Source organism: Artemia franciscana, chromosome 18 (assembly GCF_032884065.1).
Source record: "Artemia franciscana chromosome 18, ASM3288406v1, whole genome shotgun sequence".
NCBI classification, from domain to species: domain Eukaryota; kingdom Metazoa; phylum Arthropoda; class Branchiopoda; order Anostraca; family Artemiidae; genus Artemia; species Artemia franciscana.
The window spans coordinates 15,959,705-15,984,321 of NC_088880.1; the positions used below are offsets into that span (position 1 = coordinate 15,959,705).

The following is a 24,617-nucleotide window of genomic DNA, read 5'->3' on the forward strand; positions in this document are numbered from 1 at the left end:
TAAATCCTGACCAGACTCGGTAACATTGGGGGGAATTGGAGGGGGAACCCCTAGATACGTGATTGAAACAAGCGGCCCGTATCTGCTCTCTTTGGGGGAGTTGGGGGGATTTCCAGTGCTTTGGCGAGTTCGGTGCTTCTGGTCGTGCTAGAACGATGAAAATTGGTAGACATATCTGGGACTTAGTCATGAAAATTGATGTATGTTTATCTTACGAATTGGTGATCGGATCTTAATTAAAGTTGATGTATAGAAAGATGTCATGTGTCATTGGATCTGGGGACATTAGGGGGTGGAGGGGGAGGCGGAAATCTTGGAAAACGCTTAGAGTGGGGAGATCGGGATGAAACTAGATGGGAAGAATAAGCACAAGTTCTAGATACGTTATTGACATAACCAGACCGGATCCGATCTCTTTGGAGTTGGGGGGAGGGAGGTTTCCAGTGCTTTGGCGAGTTTAGTGCTTCTAGACGAACAGCAAAGTGGATAACTCTAGTACCGAGTCTAATTTTAGGCTCTAACTTCGTCAAAAGTGCCATTTGAGCTCTTGTCTCTTGTTTTTTTAATTAATTCATATATATATATGAGATGATTAGAAGGGACTAGACTCAATTTTCCTTTATTATTGTCCTTTTTAGTAGACATGAGGTGATTAGAGAAGGACACGGCTTCCTCTCCTTCCAAACCAATAGCTAGTCTGAACCTGTAAACCAGTATTACTTCAATAATAAAAACTTTAGATCAGTGTTTTATCTTAGCATTACTAGTGTCATCTTCTTTATTGCCCAAACATGAAAGATCCTTATTGCAGTTTTTTTGCAAATTAAGATGAGCCACTAGACTAATTTAGACGGCTAAAACCAAAAGGGGCTCTGTACTTCATGTCTCTTTTTCTTTCGCTTATTTTACCTTGTTCCATGTGTGTTTGATCTCGTGGTAAAAAGTTCATATAGTAAATATCCATGAATAAGGGACATTGATTTTCATATATTCTCAGCTCCAGCCGTTTGGTTTGACTTGAACCCAGTTCTAAATGGGTTATATAACTCTTTATCAAATGTTTTATATCCAATTCACGCTAGTGTGTATCTTATCGCACAAAAAGATGGGAAAAAACACAAGCGATCCTGTGGTGGTTTAGTGTACTATTTTGCCAGTGTCGATATCAAAGATATTTTACTAATCACAATAACTTTTTTTTGAGAAAATTACCAATATAATTTTTGGTATTGAAAAGATAATTTTTTTTTTTTTATAAAGAAATGGAGGACTAAAAAGCTGAATTTGTTTTTCTGAAGTGTTTTTACGTGTATCCTCAAGCTCAATGCCCAAATTTTAAAGTTGGTTTCTGGCAACAATGGTATCAACGCTTGCTATGACTAAAATTCAGTTACAAGTGTTACAAGGACGATGATAGTAAAATACTTCTTTTTTCCGTTATTCCTACTTCATTCTTTTACTTTTCTCTACTCTTATACCTAGTTTAATATTGTACCTCTTTTGTTCTGAAACGTGTTCTTAGATGGTAGATAATGTTTTCCATCTATAATTTAATTTTCCGCTTTTCTTACTTCATATGATTAAAACTTTTTGGCATTAGAGTTATGTTGAGAGCACACTTTTAGTTTTTAGACATAATATCAGAAAGCACCCTCTTGGTAAAATGGCTAACCAAATTTGTCATTGACCAGTTTCGATTGAGGATTAAATAGCTTAAGATTTCCTAAGATTTGTGCTGCGTGGCTAAACAGTGTGATTTTATTTATGTATATAATTAAATTTTGCGTAATGTTTATTAATTAATCTCTCAAATTAAGAATATTGAAACCCTTTGGCACTAACCAAAGGCAGAAATAATTGGCTATAGCCTAATGAAAGTGATAATATCGAGTATTAGCATTCCTTATCAGGAGAGGTTGCAAACCCCGCGACATCTACAATTTCTGATAACTTATCATTGGTGATAACCTAAGAACATGTGTTTCGAGACTGCTTCATTAAGTAGGTCTATCAAATAATCTGTTTTATGTGCACAGGAATTTACTCTAGGGGATGAAGGAGGTGGATTTCATTAAAACGTTAAAAACGGGCGATTAAAGTGATTGTAATTTCATTTTCTTCCAATAAGCTTCTTGCACCACGTATCTGCTGTTACAAAAGTTACGTCTCACAAGCTTTTTCCATCGGGAAACTTAAAAACAAGACGATTCTTGGTATCTTTCTCCATCGTGTCCTTGTAATTATTATGTTTTATTGATGAGAGAGAGTAAAAGATGGTTCTATTAATATAAATAGACAAAACAACCAAATAGACCGAAGCAAAGCTTGTTTTGGCTTACAACCCCAGTACACATACAAATAAATATAATACAAAAAAAGGAAAATTAAAAAAGAAAAGAAAAAAAGGAACAGAAAAGAAACGAAAAAAAATATATTCAGCTACCCTACATTTCGATCGATATGGGATTACATTTTAAAAAACTCAAAAAAGAAAAAACAAAAAGAAACTAAAACAGAACCAACATCTTGGCTCCACTTGAGGTCCAGTCAACTATCTGAACCGTAAATATTAAGGCAAAATAGCATTAATTCCTGCCAGAATTCACTAAAATTATCCATATTTCTCAAAGTCGTAAGTAAAAATTCCATGCCTAGGGTCCTAGATGCCGAATAGATAATTGAGATCTACGGGAATAGATAGCGGACGATGAATTATATTGGACTGTCTCGTAAGATGTGTATGAGTATCATTTCCTAATTCGAACATACTTTTAAAACATATTGGTAAACAATTTTGAAAATATTCATATAGAAACATACTTCGATAAAAAGTAATAAGCCTTGCTAAAGGCAAGATTTTACAATCTATATGCCTCTTTTGCACCTAGTCTTTAAATTCAATACCGCATAAAACTAGAAGCGTTTTATTCTGCAAAACTAGAATATAATGGAAATGAGAAGGAAATATATTTCCCCAAACAGTTCAGCAATATAGCAGATAAGGATGAATTAAGGAATAATATAGTGATCTCTTGGGAAAATATACTTCGATTTTCTTAAAATGCCAACATTCCTAGCGAGTATAAGACTAATATAATCTGTATATTCTCTAAAATTAAGACATTCATCAGTTAAAACTCCTAGATATTTTCTACAATTTGTTCTTAAAATACTCATATCACCAAAATTTAGTCTATCTATCCAAGCGTAATAATTTGAGCTCCTATGATACAATAAAAAGCAAAATTTACTATGCTTCATATTTAACTTATTAAGCTTCTTCCACTTTTCAACAATCTCCAGACAAGAACTAATACGACTTAACAGTTGAATTCCTGTTTGTGCAGCCAAAGGTAAATAAGTGTCATTCGCAAAGTTGGGACAATTACTTCTCCCCTGTCACATCCAAATTCAAGATCATACGAAATCATACTAAAAGCTCGGTATAAATCATTTATAAAAACTAGAAATAACTGGGGATTAAGAACAGATCCTTGAGGTACTCCAAATTAAACATTACTGACTGAAAAAATATTATCCCCTAGTTGCACATAATGAATTCTTTCTTTTAAAAACGAGGACAGTACTTCAAGAAATGGCCCTCTAAAACCACAATTTTCTAATTTGACATTGCTTATAAAATGTTCAACGCAGTCAAAAGCTTTTACAATATCAAGAAAACAGAAGCGACTTTCATACCATTATCCAACGCATCACTCACAAAAGTTGTCAAATTAAAACAGCATGGTCAGTAGATAAAACCCTCAGAAAACCAAATTGATTTCGATTAAAAAATGACTTACTCTCCAAAAATTCAACCATTCTTTTAACTATTAATTTCTCAAACAATCTCGATACTACTGGTAATAAAGAAATAGGCCTATGATTTCCTAGTGCATTATTATCCCCGCCTTAATATAGAAGAATAGCTTTTGTAATTTTAAAACAACTTGGAAACACTCCAGTCCTAAAACATTCATTGAATAAATACACTAAATGACCGGAAATAACAGGGTAAATATACTTTAAAGTTTTAACTGTTACAAAATCAGAGCCTGAAGCTCCAATTTTTATATTTTTCAATGTCTCAGAAGTTCAGCAGCATTGATTGGCTTCAAATATGCTGAAACATCACTTGCATTCAATAAATATTTTTTTAAACTACCTTCATGCTCAGAAATAACTATACTTTGAACCAAATACTTCCCCACATTAGCAAAATGACAGTACATTCTATCAGTAATTGTATTATCATAATGTATATACCATCTAATTAGGACTTACGACGGATTTTATAATTTGCCATGTTTTTCTAGGGTTACCTTCACAAGATTTAAATTAACTATGATAGTAATCAGCTTTGGCTTTACGAAGTAGTGTATTTTACTGTTACTATAAATCTTATATTTCTGTCTTATCACTTTCACTATTACTAGCCGCACACATTTTCAACAAGTACCTTCTTCTTATAATAGCCTTTAAAAGAGCTCGTGTAATCCTTGAGTAATCCTTTGAGTAATCCTTTTCTTTGAATTTTCTCTACGACGAGTTACCCTTTTACGAGTACCACAATCAACCAATAAACTATTTATAATTGATTACCAATTTTGAAACTTAGCATTGATATCTAGTTCGTTACTATTTAGAAATTCAAAATTATATTTCTCTAACATTCTTTTATAAAGAATTAGCATGTTATTATCAATGATCACTTTTTTATATCTATTATATGAATTTGTGTTATGCCTAGTACCGCTGTTAAAAAATTTTTTGACCACTTCTTAATATCCCAAAATGGTCAGATACTTCATTTAATATCACACTTACATTATGGAAACTGACATTAGCCAAAATACTATCAATCAACGATGCTGAATTCATAGTGACCCTTCTTGGGACTGTAGTCGTAGACTTCAACCCATTACTCAACATAATATTTAAACACCGGCTAACCTCTGGGTTAATAAACAAATTCATTAGTTCAAGATTGAAATCACCGCAAACAAATATAGTAAGTTTCTACTCCTAATAATGTCCAACTGCTCTTCTAGTAACATGAAGAGTTCATTATTATTACTTGACGGAGGCCTATAAACAACAACCAAATAAAACACCTTAGTTTCCTTGCTAACCTCTAATGCAAAACTTTCAAATACTATTTCTCTATTAACCCTTGAATCGTCTCTTTCTATAACAAGCAAGTCCTTTCTAATGTAAACACCCAGTCCACCATGCTGACGAGTTCTTAAGACCTATTCTTAGGGCCTTAAGACCTTAAGTTCTTAAGACCTATTCTTAAGACACAATCGATAATTATCTATTTCTAATATACTAGAATTATGATTCTGTGACCAAGTTTCAGGTAGAGCTAATATTTGAATTCCAGAAAACATACATAGTTCATTTAAATATGTCACACTACCGGTTATTCCGGCATTTCAGACATCTGCCGACAGTCCACATAAATTTGTTCAAAAATGACTTTAGCTTCATTTTGGCTTTCCCGCGGAAATTTCCACACAATAAGGTTGTTTTCATTAGATCTATATTCAAGGGACATTAGGTGGTTTGATAAATTAGAGGTAGAATCTCTGAAGAAGCGAGCCTCTTCCGAGACAACACAGAGATGTTTCTTGAGTTCATCAACTTCGCTTTTCACGCTATTAACTTCAGCATCAACACGATTAACTTTTGTGTTTAAATTTGTATGTCCAGATTCCACTTTTGAAATACGACAGTCCAAAGTTTTTAATCTACTATCAATTGACTCCAAAACCTTGTTATCTTTTACAATTCCTAACATCCGAGTGAAATTATCAGCCAAAGATTTTAAAGATAACCCATCATTAGCTTTCAAAAAAACTGAATTTAAACCACTTGATGCATCCAAAATATCGAACATGAAGCGGTTTGATGGTTCATCATCACTTGATGCATTTTCGTTTCTTTTCTGCTTCTTTCTTTTCCCCATATTTATATAAGAATATACTAAACGATGTTACCGGAAAATAGTATAAGTTTATTACCCAGGCCAGTGCCTACGTTCAATGCATTAGTCCCCAATCAAGGGCACGGCTAACACCGCTATTTAGCTAAACCCAGGAACTCAGAAACTATAGGCCAAGAAAACCAAGTATAATCGCATCAGAAACTATAGGCCAAAACACCAAGTTTGATCACATCAAAAACACATTCATAATCATTACTTTTAATTCAGGGACATAAATTGAATGTTGATCCTTTTTTGTTTTCCCTTCTTCATTCAGTTCTTTTTCCCTACCAAAGCTTTTATACCAATATATTGGCATCTAAGCTGTGTTCCCTACTTCACCTTTCCTTGCAAATCGTGAAACAGGGAAGTTACTAATCTTGAACTCATTTCATCACACTTTTTACGTAGGCACCCGGATTAAGCTGTTACTCGTGCATAGTCAATTTCATGGAGTATTACCAGCCAAACTAGTTCAATTCAAAGTGAAATATCCAATAAGTTATTATCCTCTGCACTAAATGATGTTTAGAAGGGGGCGGTTTAACTCGTTTTTTTTTTTTTTTTTTTTTTTTTACAGAGAATGCCTTGTAAATACTCTGAATTGATGACCAAATTTATAATGAACTATTTCCAGTCCAGATATACTAATCCGATTATGCAAGTTAGATAAAAAATATAAAAAGAAACCGGTTTTTCTCACTGATAACTTTCAGTATACAGGTAAGTGTTCATGGAATGAATGCTATTTCGGAACTGCTGTCTAAAGGGAAAGGGCTTAGGGGTGATTGTCTCCCAAGGGCTGGAAAAATCTTTCCTTGCAGATATTTAGTTAATTTCTTGATTTGAAAAGGACTGCCAAAAATAATATTAAGATTAGCATAAAGTAAATCCTGTAAATTTGTGTAAAATAACCCAAAATTTTTTAGCACTTTGGAAATTCCACGATATATATGACTTTGCTCTATCACCTCTGTTAACTTCTTATGAAATCTTTTAAAACTCCGTTCGATTTACTACACTTTTCTGACCTCCAAAATTGCCAAACTTATAAGTAATTTTCTTTCCTATAATTTGTGTCTTGGACCTGACTTCAGAACGTCTTTTGATTTATCAACCTCATTGCCGGAAATTGGTATCCTGGAAAGATCCCTGGAAAATATGTCCGTCACGCTCAAATATGATTGAATTTGCCGCCAGAACAATCTCTAGTTTATGCACCGCAGAATACTGAAACGAAGCTTTTGATTCCCCTTCGTGTATTAGCGAATCTCTTAAATTATATACACGTCCTGCTGGTGGCAGATAATAAATCACCAAATTTGCCTGATAAATGATTAGCCAACACTGATATTTGAATTAGCTTACTTTAGACTCTTGTTGCTTTGTATTGTTTTTAAACTAAGTATATTAACCTGGCAAATCGAGATGTTCCAATTTTTTAGTATATCATGCGCTTTCTTTTTAATAATAAGATAATTTTTTTCTGGAAAACGCAAAAATGCTTTTCTTAGCGGTTATGAAGTTTTAATACCAGTACAAATATCAATGTTACTTAATTAATTTAGTAACTTCTTGAAACACCTAAATTTACTATTTCTTTCGCCCTCCCTCCCGGCTCTCTCTCTATGACTCGTTCCGCTACTGCTGCAACCGTGATCACAAAAATATAATTTTTTTTTGTTTCCAAATATCCAAAAATTAGGATTTCTAATGAACGTTTCTAAGGTGCAACTGCTCTTTAATGTCACGTCCTATTTACTGCTGTCGTGTAATACTTTTTTCATTCCACGAATTGACGTATTTTCGTGCTTATTGTTGAATATTCACAATATCAGGGGTTCCAGTCCGGTGGTGGCGCAGTGGGTTTGACCTAAGCTTGGTAATTCGGGACCCAGAGATCGAATCATGTTGCAGCAATGCACTGCAGGGCCGACGCAGGGACCTTAGTAGTCAAGAAGTGTCGTCAATCTGATACATTGCATATCAGGGGTTCCCAACCGATTTAGGGCCAAGCTCCACCTAGGCATTCCTAGAGTCCAAAATTGTTGCTTAAATTTTGTTACCCAATATCTACATGTATTCACCCGAAGGAAGTTTAAAAGACCATTAACTTTGTATCTTTTTTCGAGTTGTCTTCTGGGTGTATTTTATACGAATTGAAAATTTGTTTTTGTGTGAAACACCTTTCATATAACGCATGGCGTCGTTGCTATACTACCATGTATCTGTTTTGCTCTTTAAATAAAGGTGTATATGACCTCATTTACATGAAAAAGGTTTGTTTTTTAATTATAGCTCTAGAGTATTGTCAGTAAATAATTTCTGAGAGCACACTGGCCAATCATGACAAGAACAAAAAATGACAAAGAAAAAGTTATGCAAATATTTCGACTGAGACCTCTGCTGTACTGTCCTCATTGCAAAATAATAATGACAATAAAAAAATCCAGATAAAACATCAATTTATGCATTGAAAGTAAAATAAAGACCCATGCGAAGTAACGATGAAAAGGCAAGTGTCCTCGTTTCTCTCTTCTTTGCAATTTTGTGTGTAGTATTGTCATTTGAAGGGTGTACGTCCTGCCCATGACCCACCAAAATATTTCTCTGCCCCACCGGTGGGGTATGCCATGGGAGTCATTGGGTTAAGTTAGAAGGGAGATGGGCTATATGTGGCATTTGTATATTTAAAGTGAGTATCTGACTATGTAAGGAGGAATCTATTGATGAAGGAATGTTTAAAATTTGGCTTACATTACTCGTTTGTGTGGCTATTGATTCTAGCGTATGATGTGACAAAGTTTGTGGTGGAAGTAGCAGGAATGTTCTCTGGTATGATTTTATCTGAAGATGAAACAGGGATGTGCTCTATCTTCATGATTATTTCAATTTTTGTGAATGATTCGCCAGAATATCTAAAGACGAATAGAGCACCTTTGTTAGCTATACACATATATAAATCACGTGTATTTAATTTTTGCAGATGATATAGTGTTAATGGCAGATTCCAGGATAAACTATAGTATCTGATTTGGGTTTCAAATTAATAGTAAAGAGTTCGTTTAGTAATCAAATACAGACAAGTTCGGCAAAAGAGAAACTAGTCTCTTACGCCTTCACTACAAACCAGTTATCCAAGATTAATAAAGTAGAGATGCATAAACAAATGTTTTTTACTAAAATAGTTCAGACTATGCAGTATGCGCGGGAAATTTGGAGACATGAAGATGCTGTCAAGCTGAAAAGTGCTCAAATACAGAGTTTAAAAAGGTTTGCTGGGTTAGCATATCTATTAATAATTTGTTAATTCAGAGGAACTTGTGGCTGAATTATTTGGTAAGCATATAAATGGTTGCTATGAGGTTGCCATAGATGTCAAGGTTCTGTAATGCGAAAGCAGCATATTTAGATGCCCTGCCTGAGAATAAGAATGGTTCGGTTCTTTTTGAAAGAGTATTGTGTCAGCATTTATTGAAATACAGCCATATGATTCCGATCACTTTGTGATATATTTGGACTTTTATACCATTTTACTTTGATCGATCATGGGTTCAACCCAAAAGACCTAGGATTTAGCAATCTTCTGGATTTTACTCTATCATCCACGCCTTACCTTCACAGGGTTTTCTTTTAATGGAAATTTTATGCTTTGATATTTATTCGCTCTTCAATTGTTTGCCTGCCTCTTTCGTGGATCGCTCACTCGATTCCTTCCTCTGCCATTGTTATTAGGCAATGTTCTGTAATAATGGTTACTCATTTAACACACTAGACTCTTTTATTTATTTTTGTTGTTTATAGTATTTTCCGCTTGGTTAACTTTTGTCGTTTGATGTCTCTTTGGTCTTTGTTTGTTTTATTATTATCACGGGGGCAATATTTCAATGTCCTTAAAGGAGATTTGGGTTCACTGTTTTAAATTAATCACATCCAGATATGCTAGAAATAAATAATTTTGGATTCTTAGAACCATTCATTATTTTAAGGGAGAAGGCTTGAAGCCTAGTTGGAAAAGCAGGGGCGTTGCTAAAGAGGTCTTCTGAGGGGTGAGGGGTATTCTCTTCTGCAGAGCTTGGCTTCACGTTCACTCTAACCTTTAAAGTCTGAATAAAATAAAATTATTTTATACACGAGAAATTGCAGCGACAGGAAGAAAGTTATGTAATTGATGCAAACTGAAATACAGTGAAAGTACCTACAGAAATTTCCTCCCAGGAGGAAGAGTGCGTAAACCAGTTATAAAAAGATGGGGCTAGGTTTGAAAAAGTTTGCTTCTGCTAGAAAATCATCGTTTTTCCTAAGTGTTACATTTTGCTTTTGCATATTTTTGGCCTCTAGGGCCTGTTCCCCCCCATCTGAATGAAGATTGTGAAAAATATCTTTAAGAACTTTTTGAGAATACCAGTAAATGTGGATGTTCTTGCCTATAAGCGTAGTAAAAAAAAGCTTTGACCTCCCTTTAAAACTCTAGACTCTGCGAACTTATGATATGACATGATCTATGTTAGTATTTTTTACTGGTTACCAAATTTTCGCTAAATGTCTTTCCAATAAAATATAAACCTCTTTCTGTGTGTTAGTTTTTTCTGGCCATTTCCTAATTATTCATTTAAATTTTATATCTTTCAGATTTGTGGCATGACTTGTGCATCATGCGTTCATTCAATTGAATCAAATGTAATGAAAGTAAAGGGAGTTCTATCAGCTAGTGTGTCCCTTGGTACGCAAAAGGGCAAATTCACATTTAAGCCGAGTGTTACAGGACCTAGAGATATAATTGAGCATATACAAGTAAGTTTCAGGTCAATAGTTTACTCAGAGAGATTTGAATGAAAAACAAGTATTTAATCGAGATTACGTCATTATTTTCATTTACGCTGTAAAATATGGTTCCTAAAGCGCAAAACATCTTTTGGAGTTTCGGATGATAATTTTGGTTTCCATATCGTTTTACTGGAGATATTCTCCGAAAATATGCCGAAATTTCATTGATGCTGAGGAAAAAAGAACGCTTTTAAATTCCTCGTCTTTTTTTAATATTGTCTTGTATAATACCCTACAGAGTACAGAAGTTATTCCCCTGACTATTTTACCGTGCATCAAAATGTGTGTATTTCTAGCGGTCAACCTAGAGCTTCTATAACAGTGAGACTGGCACTGGTGTAAAACTGCCAAAATGATCTAAGGAATATCAGGGACGTCTTTCAACTGATTAAGAATTAATAAAACTGCAATTGCCTGGTTTTATTTTTGGCTTTTTATATTTTTGGCTTTGTTTTATTTAGGCCTTTTCTCTTCAGACACACCCTTAAATTTAGTTCTGCATGCGCGTCTTGTGGCTTGTAGCTCGCGAGCACTGGTGGCACGGTCTCAATGACGAGACGCCATTGAGACTTACTTTTTCTTTATCGTAGTTGTAGCGGCAGCTGCAACCTATTAAAAAACAATCCACGGCCCGTAATCAATTAGTAACCAAAAATCAATTCTCATATGATCTGCCACTCAGAAACCTCGTATACGAAGCCTTTCTCTTATCATCCAAACTTTTAGCTATTTACGCTACCAACCCTTGCAATTTTTTGGTCTAAAGCTTTACTTTTTTGTTTCATTTTTTTATAAACAGCAAGTAGAACAATAGGAATTTTCTTTTATAAGACAGTGGATTGCTGCCTTAAATGAATATTTCGGCCCTATAACCAAGGTTCGTCTTCAGCAAAACAAATGAAAAAAAAAAACTATGAAAGAATTCACTTTAAAATTCAATATTTAAAACCAAAATCTTTTCAAAGTAGTCCTAGCATCATTAATTCAAGGGAGTTCAACCAGGACTCAAGAAGAAGTGGAACATCCCTGAAGCAACGATGCTATGACTGTTCTGAACAGATTTTGAAAAGTTGCATTCCACTGTCTTATAAAGAAAATTCCCTATTGCTCTGCTTGTTGTTCATGAGGGAGCGGGAGTGTGGTTTTTAATTTTTTTTTTGCATTCAGACATTACTTCTCCACCTAAAAGCGAAAAACGTCAAACATCACCTTTAATTTTGTTAGGTTATCAATTAAAAAAAAATAAATAAAAAAAATAAACTAAAATAAAAATGTTCATTCCACCCACGGAAGCTGGTTCAACCCACCCAAATTCATTAAGGATCTGATGTCATCCTTATTGAATTTTTTATCCCTAAGACCTGAAGAGAAGCAAGTTCGATGAGAACTAAAACTAAAGTTTTAGATGGGATTTAGATGCATTTGTTTTCGCCAGATATATAAGGCCTTAGTAATTGATGACCGAGGCCGTGATTTAGAGACAACTTTTTTCTCTTTGAGGCGTAGGATAATTGAAGATATGATAGTAGGATAATTGAAAACATAATGAAACTCAAACAGGCCTAATTTTAAACCGAACAACGCCATCTATGATGATAAATAAAATCGCATGTCTTAAAAGATAATAAAATAGCAGATAATTGAATCTATTATGATGATTACAATCGCGGCATCTACTCAGTTTGTGGATGAAAATATATGCACGATATTCGCCAATGATAGCAAATTTAGTTACCCCAATAAAGGGTTGAGGTGTCAAACATTTTTGTTGGCATCGTGAGAATAAAAGACTAAAATCATGTCCAATTGAGGGTTTTAATGTTACAAAGTTTGTTCTAATGTTCCAAATTTATTTGTCTGAAATGCTCTTAGATTTGAACTTTTCTTTTCTCATCATCACAATTTATGAAAATCACAATATTAAAATGAAAAATGACACTAATCCTCCAAAAAGGAACTACTAACGTCATAAAAGAGCTTCGACTGTTTTCTATTTTTTTGACGGTCTTATATTAACGGTCTATTTTATTTTTATTGACGGTCTATTATTATTATTTTGACGGTCTATTATTGAGTTTCTAATGAAAAACTAAAGACTTATTCTTTCTTATTAGATTCCAATAAAAAAAGACTAAGATCTTATTTTTTGGTTAAGATACATTTTTTTTTAATTTCATAGTACAGTAATTGTATACTTAAATGTCCATTGTTAAGATTCTAAACACTATCCAATAAAAATCACTAAGATCTTGTTTATAAGAGAAAATTCAGTAATTCTTAATTTTATTTTGAAGCAATTATGTACGTGAAAGCCGTATATATCACTAATTTGCAATGTGTTAATGAAGTAAATTTTATAAAAAAGTTTGTTTTATAGTCTTTGGTGTAACTTATTATGAAAGTCACTGACACCATCCTTAATTTGAGACCATTGAGTTAATTTTTGCGCTTTAATCTACAGTTTTCTGCAATATTTTTTCTTATTAATGTGATTATCTCTGAATTCTTATTTGTATTGTTATTTAGTAAATTTTACTCCTGTTCATTTTGACATGTGTTATTTTTTGCTTGTAATTATTTTGCAAAAATTATTATTTTTGCATGTAATTGTAATGGATTATAATCTATTATGATTAACTTTCTTGGATGTACGGTCCTTAGACGCCATGATTTACTTTTCTTATGCATGTCATATGATTCGGCTCATTATTCTATCTTGGTGTTAATGAGTCGAATATACGGCCAGTATATACGGCCTTGTTTCTGCGGATGGATGACCCAGTTTCACGCCCCTTTTCGATGATTCTTTACTATTTTCATATAGGCTACGCTTAGGCTATATTTCTTTCTTGTCCGGAAAAATGTGCATTCAGAAACCTCCCTGTACACACGGTTGATTCACAAAAGAAATCCCATAAGAACCGTTTAGCTTTAAAATATAGCTATATTAAAACATTTTGAAATCCAGTCTTAATGACCAGCTTTCTAACTCGCTTTCAGTATTTTGTTCTGCTGCCTGGCTGTATTTCTTCAGTGTTTGGAAAAATTTGTTCCTACCATGCTTACAGGGTTGATTAAAAAAAAATCCCATAAGAACCGTTTAATTTGAAAAATATAGGTATATTAGATGATTTTGAAATCCAATTTTAATGACCAACTTGCTTTCTAACTCGCTTTTAGTATTTTGCTTTGCTGCTTGGCTATATTTCTTCAGTGTTTGGAAGAATGTGTTCCTACCATGCAGAAATCCTCCTGCATACAAAAATCATTTATAATCATATAAATTATAAAAAAAAAAAATCCCATAAGAATCGTTTAGCTTGAAAAATATAGTTATATTAATACGTTTTGAAATCCAGTTTTAATGACCCACATGCTTTCTAACTCGCTTTCAATATTTTGCTTTGCTGCTTGGCTATATTTCTTCAGTGTTTGGATGAGTACGTTCCTACCATGCAGAAATCCTCCTGCATACAAAAATCATTTATAAACATATAAATTATAAAAAAAATCCCATAAGAACCGTTTAGCTTGAAAAATATAGTTATATTAATACATTTTGAAATCCAATTTTAATGACCAACATGCTTTCTAACTCGCATTCAATATTTTGCTTTGCTGCCTGGCTATATTTCATCTGTGTTTGGAAGAATGTGTTCCTACCATGCAGAAATCCTCCTGCATACAAAAATCATTTATAATCATATAAATTATAAAAAAAAATCCCATAAGAACCGTTTAGCTTGAAAAATATAGTTATATTAATACATTTTGAAATCCAATTTTAATGACCAACATGCTTTCTAACTCGCTTTCAATATTTTGCTTTGCTGCCTGGCTATATTTCTTCAGTGTTTGGAAGAATGTGTTCCTACCATGCAGAAATTCCGTCTACGCTGATTTTAAAACATAAAAAAGAGTAGCTAAAATTGATTTGTATTTATTGAAGGTCGTCTGACTAAAATTGCTTTTGGTTTCCTTTAAATTTTATTGTAATAAAATGGTTTTACAATCTTCTTCACAAAGAAATAAAACCGTTTTGGATTAAATTGCGTCAAGAAGGTGGAATTTTTAAGAATATGACATTGTGAAATCTTTTACAGAAAATAAGATATTAAATATAAGTCAAGAATTGTTTGTCAGTATTGTCTAAAAATGTCATTTTTAATTTTCAATATCAGTGATTTTGGAGATCAAAGCGAGCGGAGGAAGGCTAGACGTCGAACTTTCTGTTTCCATGAATAAGATATATTTTTCTCATACAAATTGGAACTTCGGGTTTCAATTGCAACCTTTGAGCCTTTTTAACCTCGTTTTGTTCATATAAAAGATAGTTATTGCTATTAAAATACAGTTTTGTTTCTTATATTGTGATTATTATTTCAGAATCTTGGTTTTGATGCTAGTCTTCTCACTGCCTCAGATAGATCGATCAACTACTTGGATCACAAAGAAGAAATAAAGAAATGGCGGACAGCTTTTTTCATATCCACGGCTTTTGGTGTTCCAGCGATGATCATCATGATGTACTTTATGTTTATCATGGGCTCTCCGGGATTTCACCATGAGGATTATTGTTGTATTCTTCCGGGGCTTAGTTTTGAAAATCTGGCTCTTTTTTGTTTAGCTACTCCTGTTCAGGTAAGAAATTGTGGTACTTTTAAGACTTGAAGCGAAGAGTTTTCAAATATAGTGGGTCAATACGTGAAGACTTATTAATGCCCACCCTGGGATTGGGATAATTGGGATAGATAGTATCCGAACTTCGGCAAATTTGGTGTACGGAATGAAATTAATAACAATAACATAATGCTGCAGTTTTGTAGGTTAAATAATCTAGTTATCACCGATACAGTATTTTGTACAAAAATGGCTTCTAAGTCAATGTATCATTTCGCATCAGGATTTTAAGACGGTTAACTTTATTTATTATTTTATTTTAAATGGAAGGCTGGCAGGATCACATGGGGCACTTGTGTCTATAGGACTACCGTTATTGATGTTAAAAGTGAAGATCATCATCTCATCTAGTTGTATCTTGAGTTAACTTTGGCTGAGATTTAGGAAGAATAACTACATTTCTGGTAGTTATGACGTTGATAGACTTTGAAAGGATTCAATAGGATTGATGAGAATTTGAAGAAACATTTCCAAGAAAAATTGTGTATGAAATCTGGGTTATGAATTTGATAATGCTAGAGATGGATGAAATAACCTAAGGAAAATAGTTTGTGAAGTCACAGAAGATGTCTTAGGGAGAAAGTTAGAAAATCAACTTTAAGTTTGGTAGAAGAGAGACGGGTTTAGTATTAGCAGTTTGTAAGCGATAGATCTTATGACAAGAAGAGGAAAGTAAAGGAAATAGAGAAGGAATATTATTGATATGTTGAGAAATTGAGAGGAAGTAATTTTTCAAGACTTGTCCTAGTTAAAAATAGTTAAAGATATCAATTAATGTTTGGGAAAGGGCTAGGCATAGATGGGTATAACGTTTTGAGAGTGCGTTAAACTATGATAAAGCTGTTGCAAATGATACAAAAAGAATGAAAATATTTGCCCACAGTTATGTAGCAAAGAGCCATTTACTTAGCAAGGATATTTTAGGGACAGCTCTCAATGAATTAGCAAGACCTCACTTAGTGGTAGTGTACCACATTTTTTTGAATATGTTGGTTAAGGGGTTAGGGATAAGATACTGGAGAGGATGAATATCATGTCTGATAAAGGGGGAGTACCTAGCAACTGTAGAAAATCCTCAGTTTAACGCCTTTATAAGAAAGAGGATAAGAATAAGTTTAAGATAATATTTATTTCAACAATTTATTTCACGAGCGCAAAAGGGCTGAATTTGCACTTTAGTGTCTGTGCAAAATCACAAAATTGCAATCAATAAAAAGTCAAACGATAAAAACTCGCAAGGTTAAAACAGGGAAAACAAATTTAAACAAAAGTCTAACAAGCTATAATTACTAAGTTCGCAATTGCAAAATAAACACTAATACTATAAGATAAAAGTGGAGTGAGAAGGGGGGGGGATATTAATTTAAAATTTCAACTATGTGAGGGATAAATGTTCTACTATTTGTTTCAGTAGAAACTCTTATTGGGGCAAGAAGAGGGATTTTTCTTGAAACAGAACGGGGGGAGGGGAGTTCGGGGGGGGGGGTAAATGTTCACTAGGGAAAAAAGATGTAGTACAAGGGTTGTGCAGGGAATTGTGAATAAAACGCAAGAAAATTTGTGCTCTCCTTTCCTTAAGGTTGACTTTCCTTTAGTAATTATAGAGGCATTAGCTCGATTTTTGTAGGAAGCAACTTACTTCGCACAACGGTATCTATGAGACTAAGAGATCAGTCGGGCAAATTCACGAAAATCTACAGAACCAAGATTTTTTAATGAATGCAAAAATTTAATTTTAAATATCTAGTAGGGGGCTTTTTCATTTTCCTTTCTGTTTTTTTTTTATTTCAATTTTTTTTGTTAAATGAAGATAAAAAAATTAAAGTCTGGTCTGGAGGAAGGGTGGGGGGTTGCTATGGATGAGTATTTTGAGATTAGTTGCTAGTTGAGGCAATTCATGGAAATTTAGGGGGAGGACCAAACTCATTTTCTAGTTTATTCGTGTTTTAATTTTGTATATATTTGATCCTATTTTTGAATGTCTTTCTTTTTCTTTTTTGTTTTTTCTTCTTTTTGATACTCCATCGCCATGCCTTTGTGTTATTGATGGGTTATAAAATACATTCATTCGTTCATAATCCAGGGGAGGGGGGCAAATTCAGTTTTTTTTTCAATTATTTTACTGTAAATTGCTAAAGATAGGCATTCTTTCACTGAAAATACTTCTAAAAGAGAAATTCTCAAAGTATGGGGGGAGGTAAAGATTTGGGGTATCCGTCCATAAATACGCTCCGCCCTCCCGATTGACACCACTCTTTTGATAGCTTGGGGGGGGAATGGGTTTGAAAATTAATGTAAAGAATGCTAAGTTGCTTGCATTAGGAAAAAATGAGGATGAGAGATGATGTCAGGTAACAAGTCAATCGGTCTAGTGGACAGTTTTACTTAGCTGGATATTAGTTAAGATGGTGGACGCAATGAAGATATTAAATTTAAAATAGATAGGGTGTGTTAATGACAAAGGTCAAGAATTGTGGTTCTGAGGCGGGGACATATCGAAAATTTGAGTAAGGTTTGCTTAAAGGTAATCTTTGGTTCTTTCTAGACTGACCGTATATCGAACAATAAGCTTATGGAAAATCTGATTCGATTCGTTTGTTATAGGAAAGGACAGAAAGGTCATGATGACTGGGACATGCTTTGTTGATAAGGTTAATGGATTGCCAATGATAGTTGCTTTTGCGATCCATCTAAGGTTGCGTGGATAGCCGGTCATCTTCGAATAGGAGGGGGGAGAGGTCATAACAAAGGATTCTTAAAAAGTTCAAACTTTACGGGAGAGAGAAAAGTGTGAAGCTTTTGAAGAGATTGGGGTGATGAACAAGCGTGCGCAGCTGTGTTGGCCTCAGGTGCCTTGGTTGTCTTGGTGGCACAATTAGTGGTTAGTATTAGCAATACTTTTGAATACCCGACACACAAGGTGTTATAGCTAGTAGCATTTATGAACCCAGAGAGATAGAATGAGATGTTAAAGGATTTATAATGTTAGGGAAATAAAGAGAGAATGAGGGGGAATACTATTAAATTATTCGTAATTTAAAGGTAATGTTATAGGAGAAGTTCACAAAGGGAAGACCTATGAATATCTTTTCGAAAAAACTTTCTCTACACCAAGCATAGAAAATACTTTGTCTAAATTCTGTGATGTGAAATTTCGAACTGCTTTGAGAAATTTGTGACTTCTTTTCAACCCTTACCAAATTTATTAATTTCTGTTAGAAAACCCCCTGGGAATTGAAGGATCTTTAACTCATTCTGAGTCTCTTATTAATTGGAATGGCGTCCAACCACTCCTAGATTTCCTTTTAGGGCTGTCATGTTCAGATAGGAAGATTAAAAAGACAAAGAAGGCTTGGGATTTATCTTCATTTGCTTTTGTTACTTTTTGTTGGATTGAGCCCAATTCCTTTTTGATTCTTACATGCTCAAGTGTACGGAACTTAAGACCAGGGACATAAGCAGGAGGAGGGTCTTGGGGCCCGGTCCCTTTAAAAGAAAATGACGGATTTTCTGGGCTCTTTGTATTCAAATTATCGCATTGGTTTTGTTACCCCCCCCCCCTCTCCCGAGAAATGATTCCTGCGCATACCTGCTTTAGACAGGGGGGGGGGGCTTGGGGTATTGACTTCCCTCTAAAATTCTAAATTTTCCTAGTTTCTGAGAGTTTCTTTTTGAGTTATCAAATAGAATGCCTTTGTTTATTATTGCTGAACAAATACTCCAGTTTAAATAACTTCGGGAGTATGATATTGACTTAACGGACTTAACTGACGTAAGTTTCGATTAGAATTGGACAGGCAAATGATGCCTTAAACAGATTTTGAAAAATGTGGCGATCACAAAACTGTCTCTCTACTTGAAACTTCGGCTTTTTAACAGTAATATGTTGCCCGTACTCCTTTATGCTTCGGAAACATGACCCCTACACCAACAGAAAGAAAGACGAATCCGAGTGTTCAAAAATACGTGCCTCCGAAGAACAGCTGTTGGACACAAAGAGTCAGAAACCCGTCAATACAAGATCCCACGAGACAGCCACTTTTAATCGAGGTCATAAGAGTGTGCGGATGGAGATACTTAGAACATGCACTGCGACGGGGTGACCTGCAACTTCCAAACGCTGTCATTCACTGGCAATCAACTGATACCTGTCGTAGGGGAAGGTACAGGAATACAACCACTAGACACTGCGACACAACCACTAGACTAATTTAAGCAATACTTTTGTCCAATCCTGGATTTGAGGATGTGGTAGCTGCAACAAACCAACGGGATGATTGGAGGCTCTTCCTCAATCTCCTGGGTGCTCCTGGCAGCACAGGAACAAAAGTCTAAGGTGAACCTCCTCTCCCCCTTTAAAAAATCATGTGCCTGTTTACTCTATACATGTATTGTCTACGGTTTGTGACGTCTTGCCTTGCAACAAAACGAGAGATAATTTGTCTAAGGATCTGGTGTATCACAACTAGAGAATAGACTTTCCGAAATTGCTTTACAATTATAATGTTAGACAGTTTTAGTGATCAGTTTATCTGTGAAATTCTGGGTCTTGTTTGTTGCTCAGATGTCGTGTTTCTTAAATGTCATAGTAGTCCTGTTGGTTTGGATGTTTCCCTGGTATGTGGGTGCATTTGGGTGTTATGTACAGCGATTTTTGATTTGTTTGCACAACTATTAAAAACTCGAAGAAGAGTCCTGAAATAGTACTATGATGCTTGGTGGTTCTCATTTCTTTTCTGTTAATATTTGATAAGGTCTTCAGTATTGCTGTTGTTTGTTTATGTCTCAAAATTATTTAGCTCATTGCTACATTTTGTTATCCTTGCCTAATTTTCCTTGGTACCGGCTGACGTTGCTGAGATTTTATAGAAAATTTTTAGATTTACTTAAACACCCTGTGGTTTTTAGAAAGCGCAATTGTTAGTGGGAAAAAGTCAAAAACTTTTCATTGACCTTTGAAGGTCTGTCCTTGAAGTTTAAACTTCTACAATTTTAGGGGGTGGGGGGGGGGGCTACCAATAATAATTTACTAAAATTCAAAACAAAAGAGGATAAAATGGTATTGTTTGGTAACGAGAAAATTGACCGAGTTCGTTGCCGAAGTATCTAGGTTGTATTGTTAGGAAGCAAGCAAGACAAAGAAAGAAATAAACGGAAAAAAAGAATAGCCATGTCACAGGATGTTTGTCTTTTTAGCAGTTCAAAAAGTTTGGAAGATTAGAAAGATTAGTCTTAGACACCAAGATTAGAATACTGAGGGCTCTGGTATTGACTGTGGTCAAGTATGGCTCTGAAACATGGACGCTTGGAAAGGCTACAAAGATATACTAGATGTTCTGTCTTATGACATTTTTACTGATAAATTGTCTAAAGACTGTTTTAGGTACTCGATAATAAGCTCTTTGAATATTGTGGTCTGATCCCATTTTCTAGGGCTATAATGTAATAAAGGTTAAGATGGCAAGGTTACATTATTCGCAGGTTTTATTTATTCATTCATCGAAACTCTTTTTTGTTTCAAGGTTGACTTGTTTCATAACTTTATTTCTGCTAGTTGTAATATTGCTCTAACTTTGGTTTGAATTTATTTTTGGAAGTAATTTCTCATTTTAGCCGTAAAAATATAAGTTTTTACTGCTACAAAGGCACGAATGTAAACCATTCTTTTTTTTTTTAATGATCATCAACTTATTTAAAGAGACGAAACTGTTGGAAGCCTTACTCGGCTCAAGTTGATACGATAATGATTTTCGTTGTTGAAACCAATGTCAGTTTCTTACTCGTAGAAACAAAACTTAGGTACGTGTGAAAAAAGAGAAAGAAAAGAAAAGAAAACATTGTGAAGCAGGTCTATTGGTTTTAGTTCTCAAAGGGAAAAACATTTCTAAGATAATATGGCTATAAAATACCCAGTTATTGCTGTTTTGTAGCTCTGGCCTCCTTTTTGAGCCTCCGTAACCCAAAAGGCGTTATGTTATGCAACATAAATTTACTGGAGAGGGGCTAAACCAAAAAATGTGGTTAGTTTTTTTTTCTTTTTTTACAGCTATTATGACCAATATATTTGTGTAAAGAAGGACTTGTATCTAAGAAACAGTAAAAAAAAAATTGTATGAGAAATTTAATTATGAACTATTTTTATGACTGAAATATGATTATGACGAATGGAAATAAATTTTCTTTCATTGAAGCGCCGCTCTGTAGATTTTAGTTTAACGAATAGTGTCGTATAAAATGTCATTCGAATTACTGCAACCGCGTTGTTGCATTACACCAATTGCCGCGGTGCTAAGATTCCGTCAGCTTGTGTTAAATGTCACTTCAATTGTTCCAGATCTCTTTCTTTTCTGTTATTGATCTCGATTTCGTAAAAAAAAAAATAAACAATGAAAATAGTCGGAGCTAGAAAAGACTCGTGATAAAAGTCATTTAAGCTTTAGAGTTTTTATAATCTCTTGGAGCTTTGGACTGAAGTTTTCTAATTCGGTCAGGTTTTGCTGAATTGGAATAAATGGCCAAGTTCTTATTAGTTTTAATATCTTTCATAAATGAGGATTAACTTTTTCGATGGTATTATAAGCAATGGGTTTCTTTTTGATTAGGAGATAATTAAAGGAAAGTTGTTTATCAAATAGATGGCTCTTATTGTCATTTTTGCTAATTAAAGTCACTTGAATGGTATCCTGACATTGCATGCTTTGAATGCACAATATGAAAAAGATTTTGGAATAGAGCTTCAAATATGAGGGTTTTAGAACCTGTTTAAAGTATAACTCACTTCTTTTGGTGCATGAATAATAATAATAATAATAAAAAAAATAGCAGCAGGTCTTTCATTTCAAGTAAAATTACCTATATCTTGTTTTTAAAAAATGGTTGTTTGTTATATATTGCTTGTTTGAAAAACAACTTTGAAGATGGATATTTTTTCACATAAGACAATTTAAGTGACTTATCAGTCGCTGAAGTTAGGAATAAGTTAAAATTCTATTTTGGAAATCTATCTTATATATTATGACTGCTCTTATTAACAAAGCTTTTGCTATCTCTTGCTGTTCAAAATCCAGACTTTTTGCGCAAATTTTTTATATTTTGAGTTGCATGCGCAACATTTAGTAGCCCTAGTGGTTTTGTGGGAAAGGTGTCAGCTTAATATAGTAGCCCTAGAGGTCTTATGGAAAAGGCGTCAGCTTAATTAGTAGCCCTAGTGGTTTTATGAGAAAGGCGTCAGCTTAATTTAGTAATCCTAGTTTAGCAAACTGTAAGTAAGGAGCAACCGGCTCAACAGTAACCGAAACTCTAAAAACCTGAATTTTGATATCAATATATACATCAAAAGAATCGGATTTTTATTTTGCTTTTAAATATATAAGCTTAATCAAGTTTAGTCTTACCCATCAAAAGTTATAAGCTTGAGAAAATTTGCTTATTTGCTAAAAAGGGGGAAACAAAAGTTGTTTCCCCCTTGTCATAGAATCTTAATAAAAATCACACCATCTGATTCAGCATATCAGAGAATCATACTGTAGTGGTTTCAAGATCCTATCTGTAAAAATGTGGAATCTTTTTTTTTGCTAGAAGAAAGATCAATTATGAGTGTTTATTTGTTTCTTTTTCTTTTTGCCAGTGGTGATCGTGTTGACCCAGTGGTCCTAGAATGTCGCGAGAGGCCTCATTCAAACGAAAATTAAAAGCTCTAATGCCCTTTTTAAGTGACCAAAAAATTGGAGTTCAACTAGGCTTCCTCCCACGCTCATTTGTTCCCAAAGTCACCAGATTAAAATTTTGAGATAACCATTTTGTTGAGCATATTCGAAATATCTAATAATCTTGTATTTGAGGACGACTTAATCCCTCACAGTCCCCGGGGGAAGGGCTTCAGGCTATGAATTTCGCCCATTGTTTTCATATGGTTTTGGTTATTGGGAAATGTGCTGACGTTTTCAGGGGATTCATTGGATTAGGAGCATTATTGCCTATGTCGTAAACGTAGTGTCGTCGGGGAATTTTTCTTGCGGGGGGGGGGGGGGGGGTCAGGAAGAGGGGATTACGTGGGAAAATCTTCCCGTGGAGGAAGTTTTCTTGGAGGAAGAGAGTTTCTGTGAAGGGGGCGCTTGATTTCCCAGCATTATTTAAAAAACGATCAGAAATTAAATAAAAAAAAAAAAAATTCAATTGAAAGAAAAAGGAATATTTAAACTTAAAACGAACAGGATTATTGCTATGTGAGCGAGTTCGTATCCTCCTTAATACCTCGCTCTTTACGCTGAAATATTTTTAGTAATTTCAAAAGAGCTATTCATTCTAATTAAATGGCCTTTGCGATTCTTAAAGAATTGGAACAAAATTCGAACTTTTGCGTAAAGAGCGAGGTATTGACGAGGGGTGACCCCCTCATATACATAACAAAATTGTACGAATATAGAAGTTCGTTACGGAAGTTAATTCGTAAGTTACATATATTTATTACTAATAAAAATGTTCATAATTAAAAGTTCTAGTGACCTTTTTAAGTAAGCAAAAAATTGGAGGGCAACTAGGCCCCCTCTTTGCCCTTTTTTCTCAAAAATGTCCAATCAAAATTTTGAGAAAGGTATTAAGTAAAAAAAAAGTAAAATTGATAATAAATATCGTTTTAATTATTCATGTACGGTGAGCCAAAATCTGTATTAATTAAAAAAACATTCAGAAATTAAATAAAAAACAAGTTTTCTTTTAACTGAAAGTAAGGAGCGACATAAAAACTTAAAAAGAACAGAAATTATTCCGTATATGAAAGGGGCTGTCCCCTCCTCAACGCCCCGCTCTTAACGCTAAAGTTTCTTATTTTCAAAAGAACTATTTTTAGAAAGAGTCAACCTTTAGCGTAAAGAGCGAGGCGTTGAGGAGGGAACAGCCCCTTCATATACAGAATAATTTCTGTTCGTTTTAAGTTTTAATGTCGCTCCTTACTTTCAGTAAATAAAACTTGTCTTCTTTTATTTAATATGAGAAAGGCGTCAGCTTGAATTCAATTCCCAATGTCTAAACCATTGTCTTCTTTGTCATTTATCATCTGTAAGTATAGGGTAAACTTCTAAGCGAGAGGAGAAATTTGGTTCTTTTTCAAATCTTTCGTCTG

General features: G+C 34.2%; 1 protein-coding gene across 6 annotated transcripts in view; it reads left to right on the forward strand.

The window, feature by feature from the left end:
- Positions 1-24,617, forward strand: part of LOC136038677 (copper-transporting ATPase 1-like) — a 268,609-nt gene that overhangs the window by 50,128 nt on the left and 193,864 nt on the right. For all 6 annotated transcript variants that reach the window (XM_065721953.1, XM_065721956.1, XM_065721954.1 and 3 more), the window contains exons 5-6: positions 10,622-10,783; positions 15,203-15,457. In XM_065721953.1, the coding sequence (XP_065578025.1) occupies positions 10,622-10,783; positions 15,203-15,457 (417 nt within the window). The remainder of the gene's footprint in view (positions 1-10,621; positions 10,784-15,202; positions 15,458-24,617) is intronic.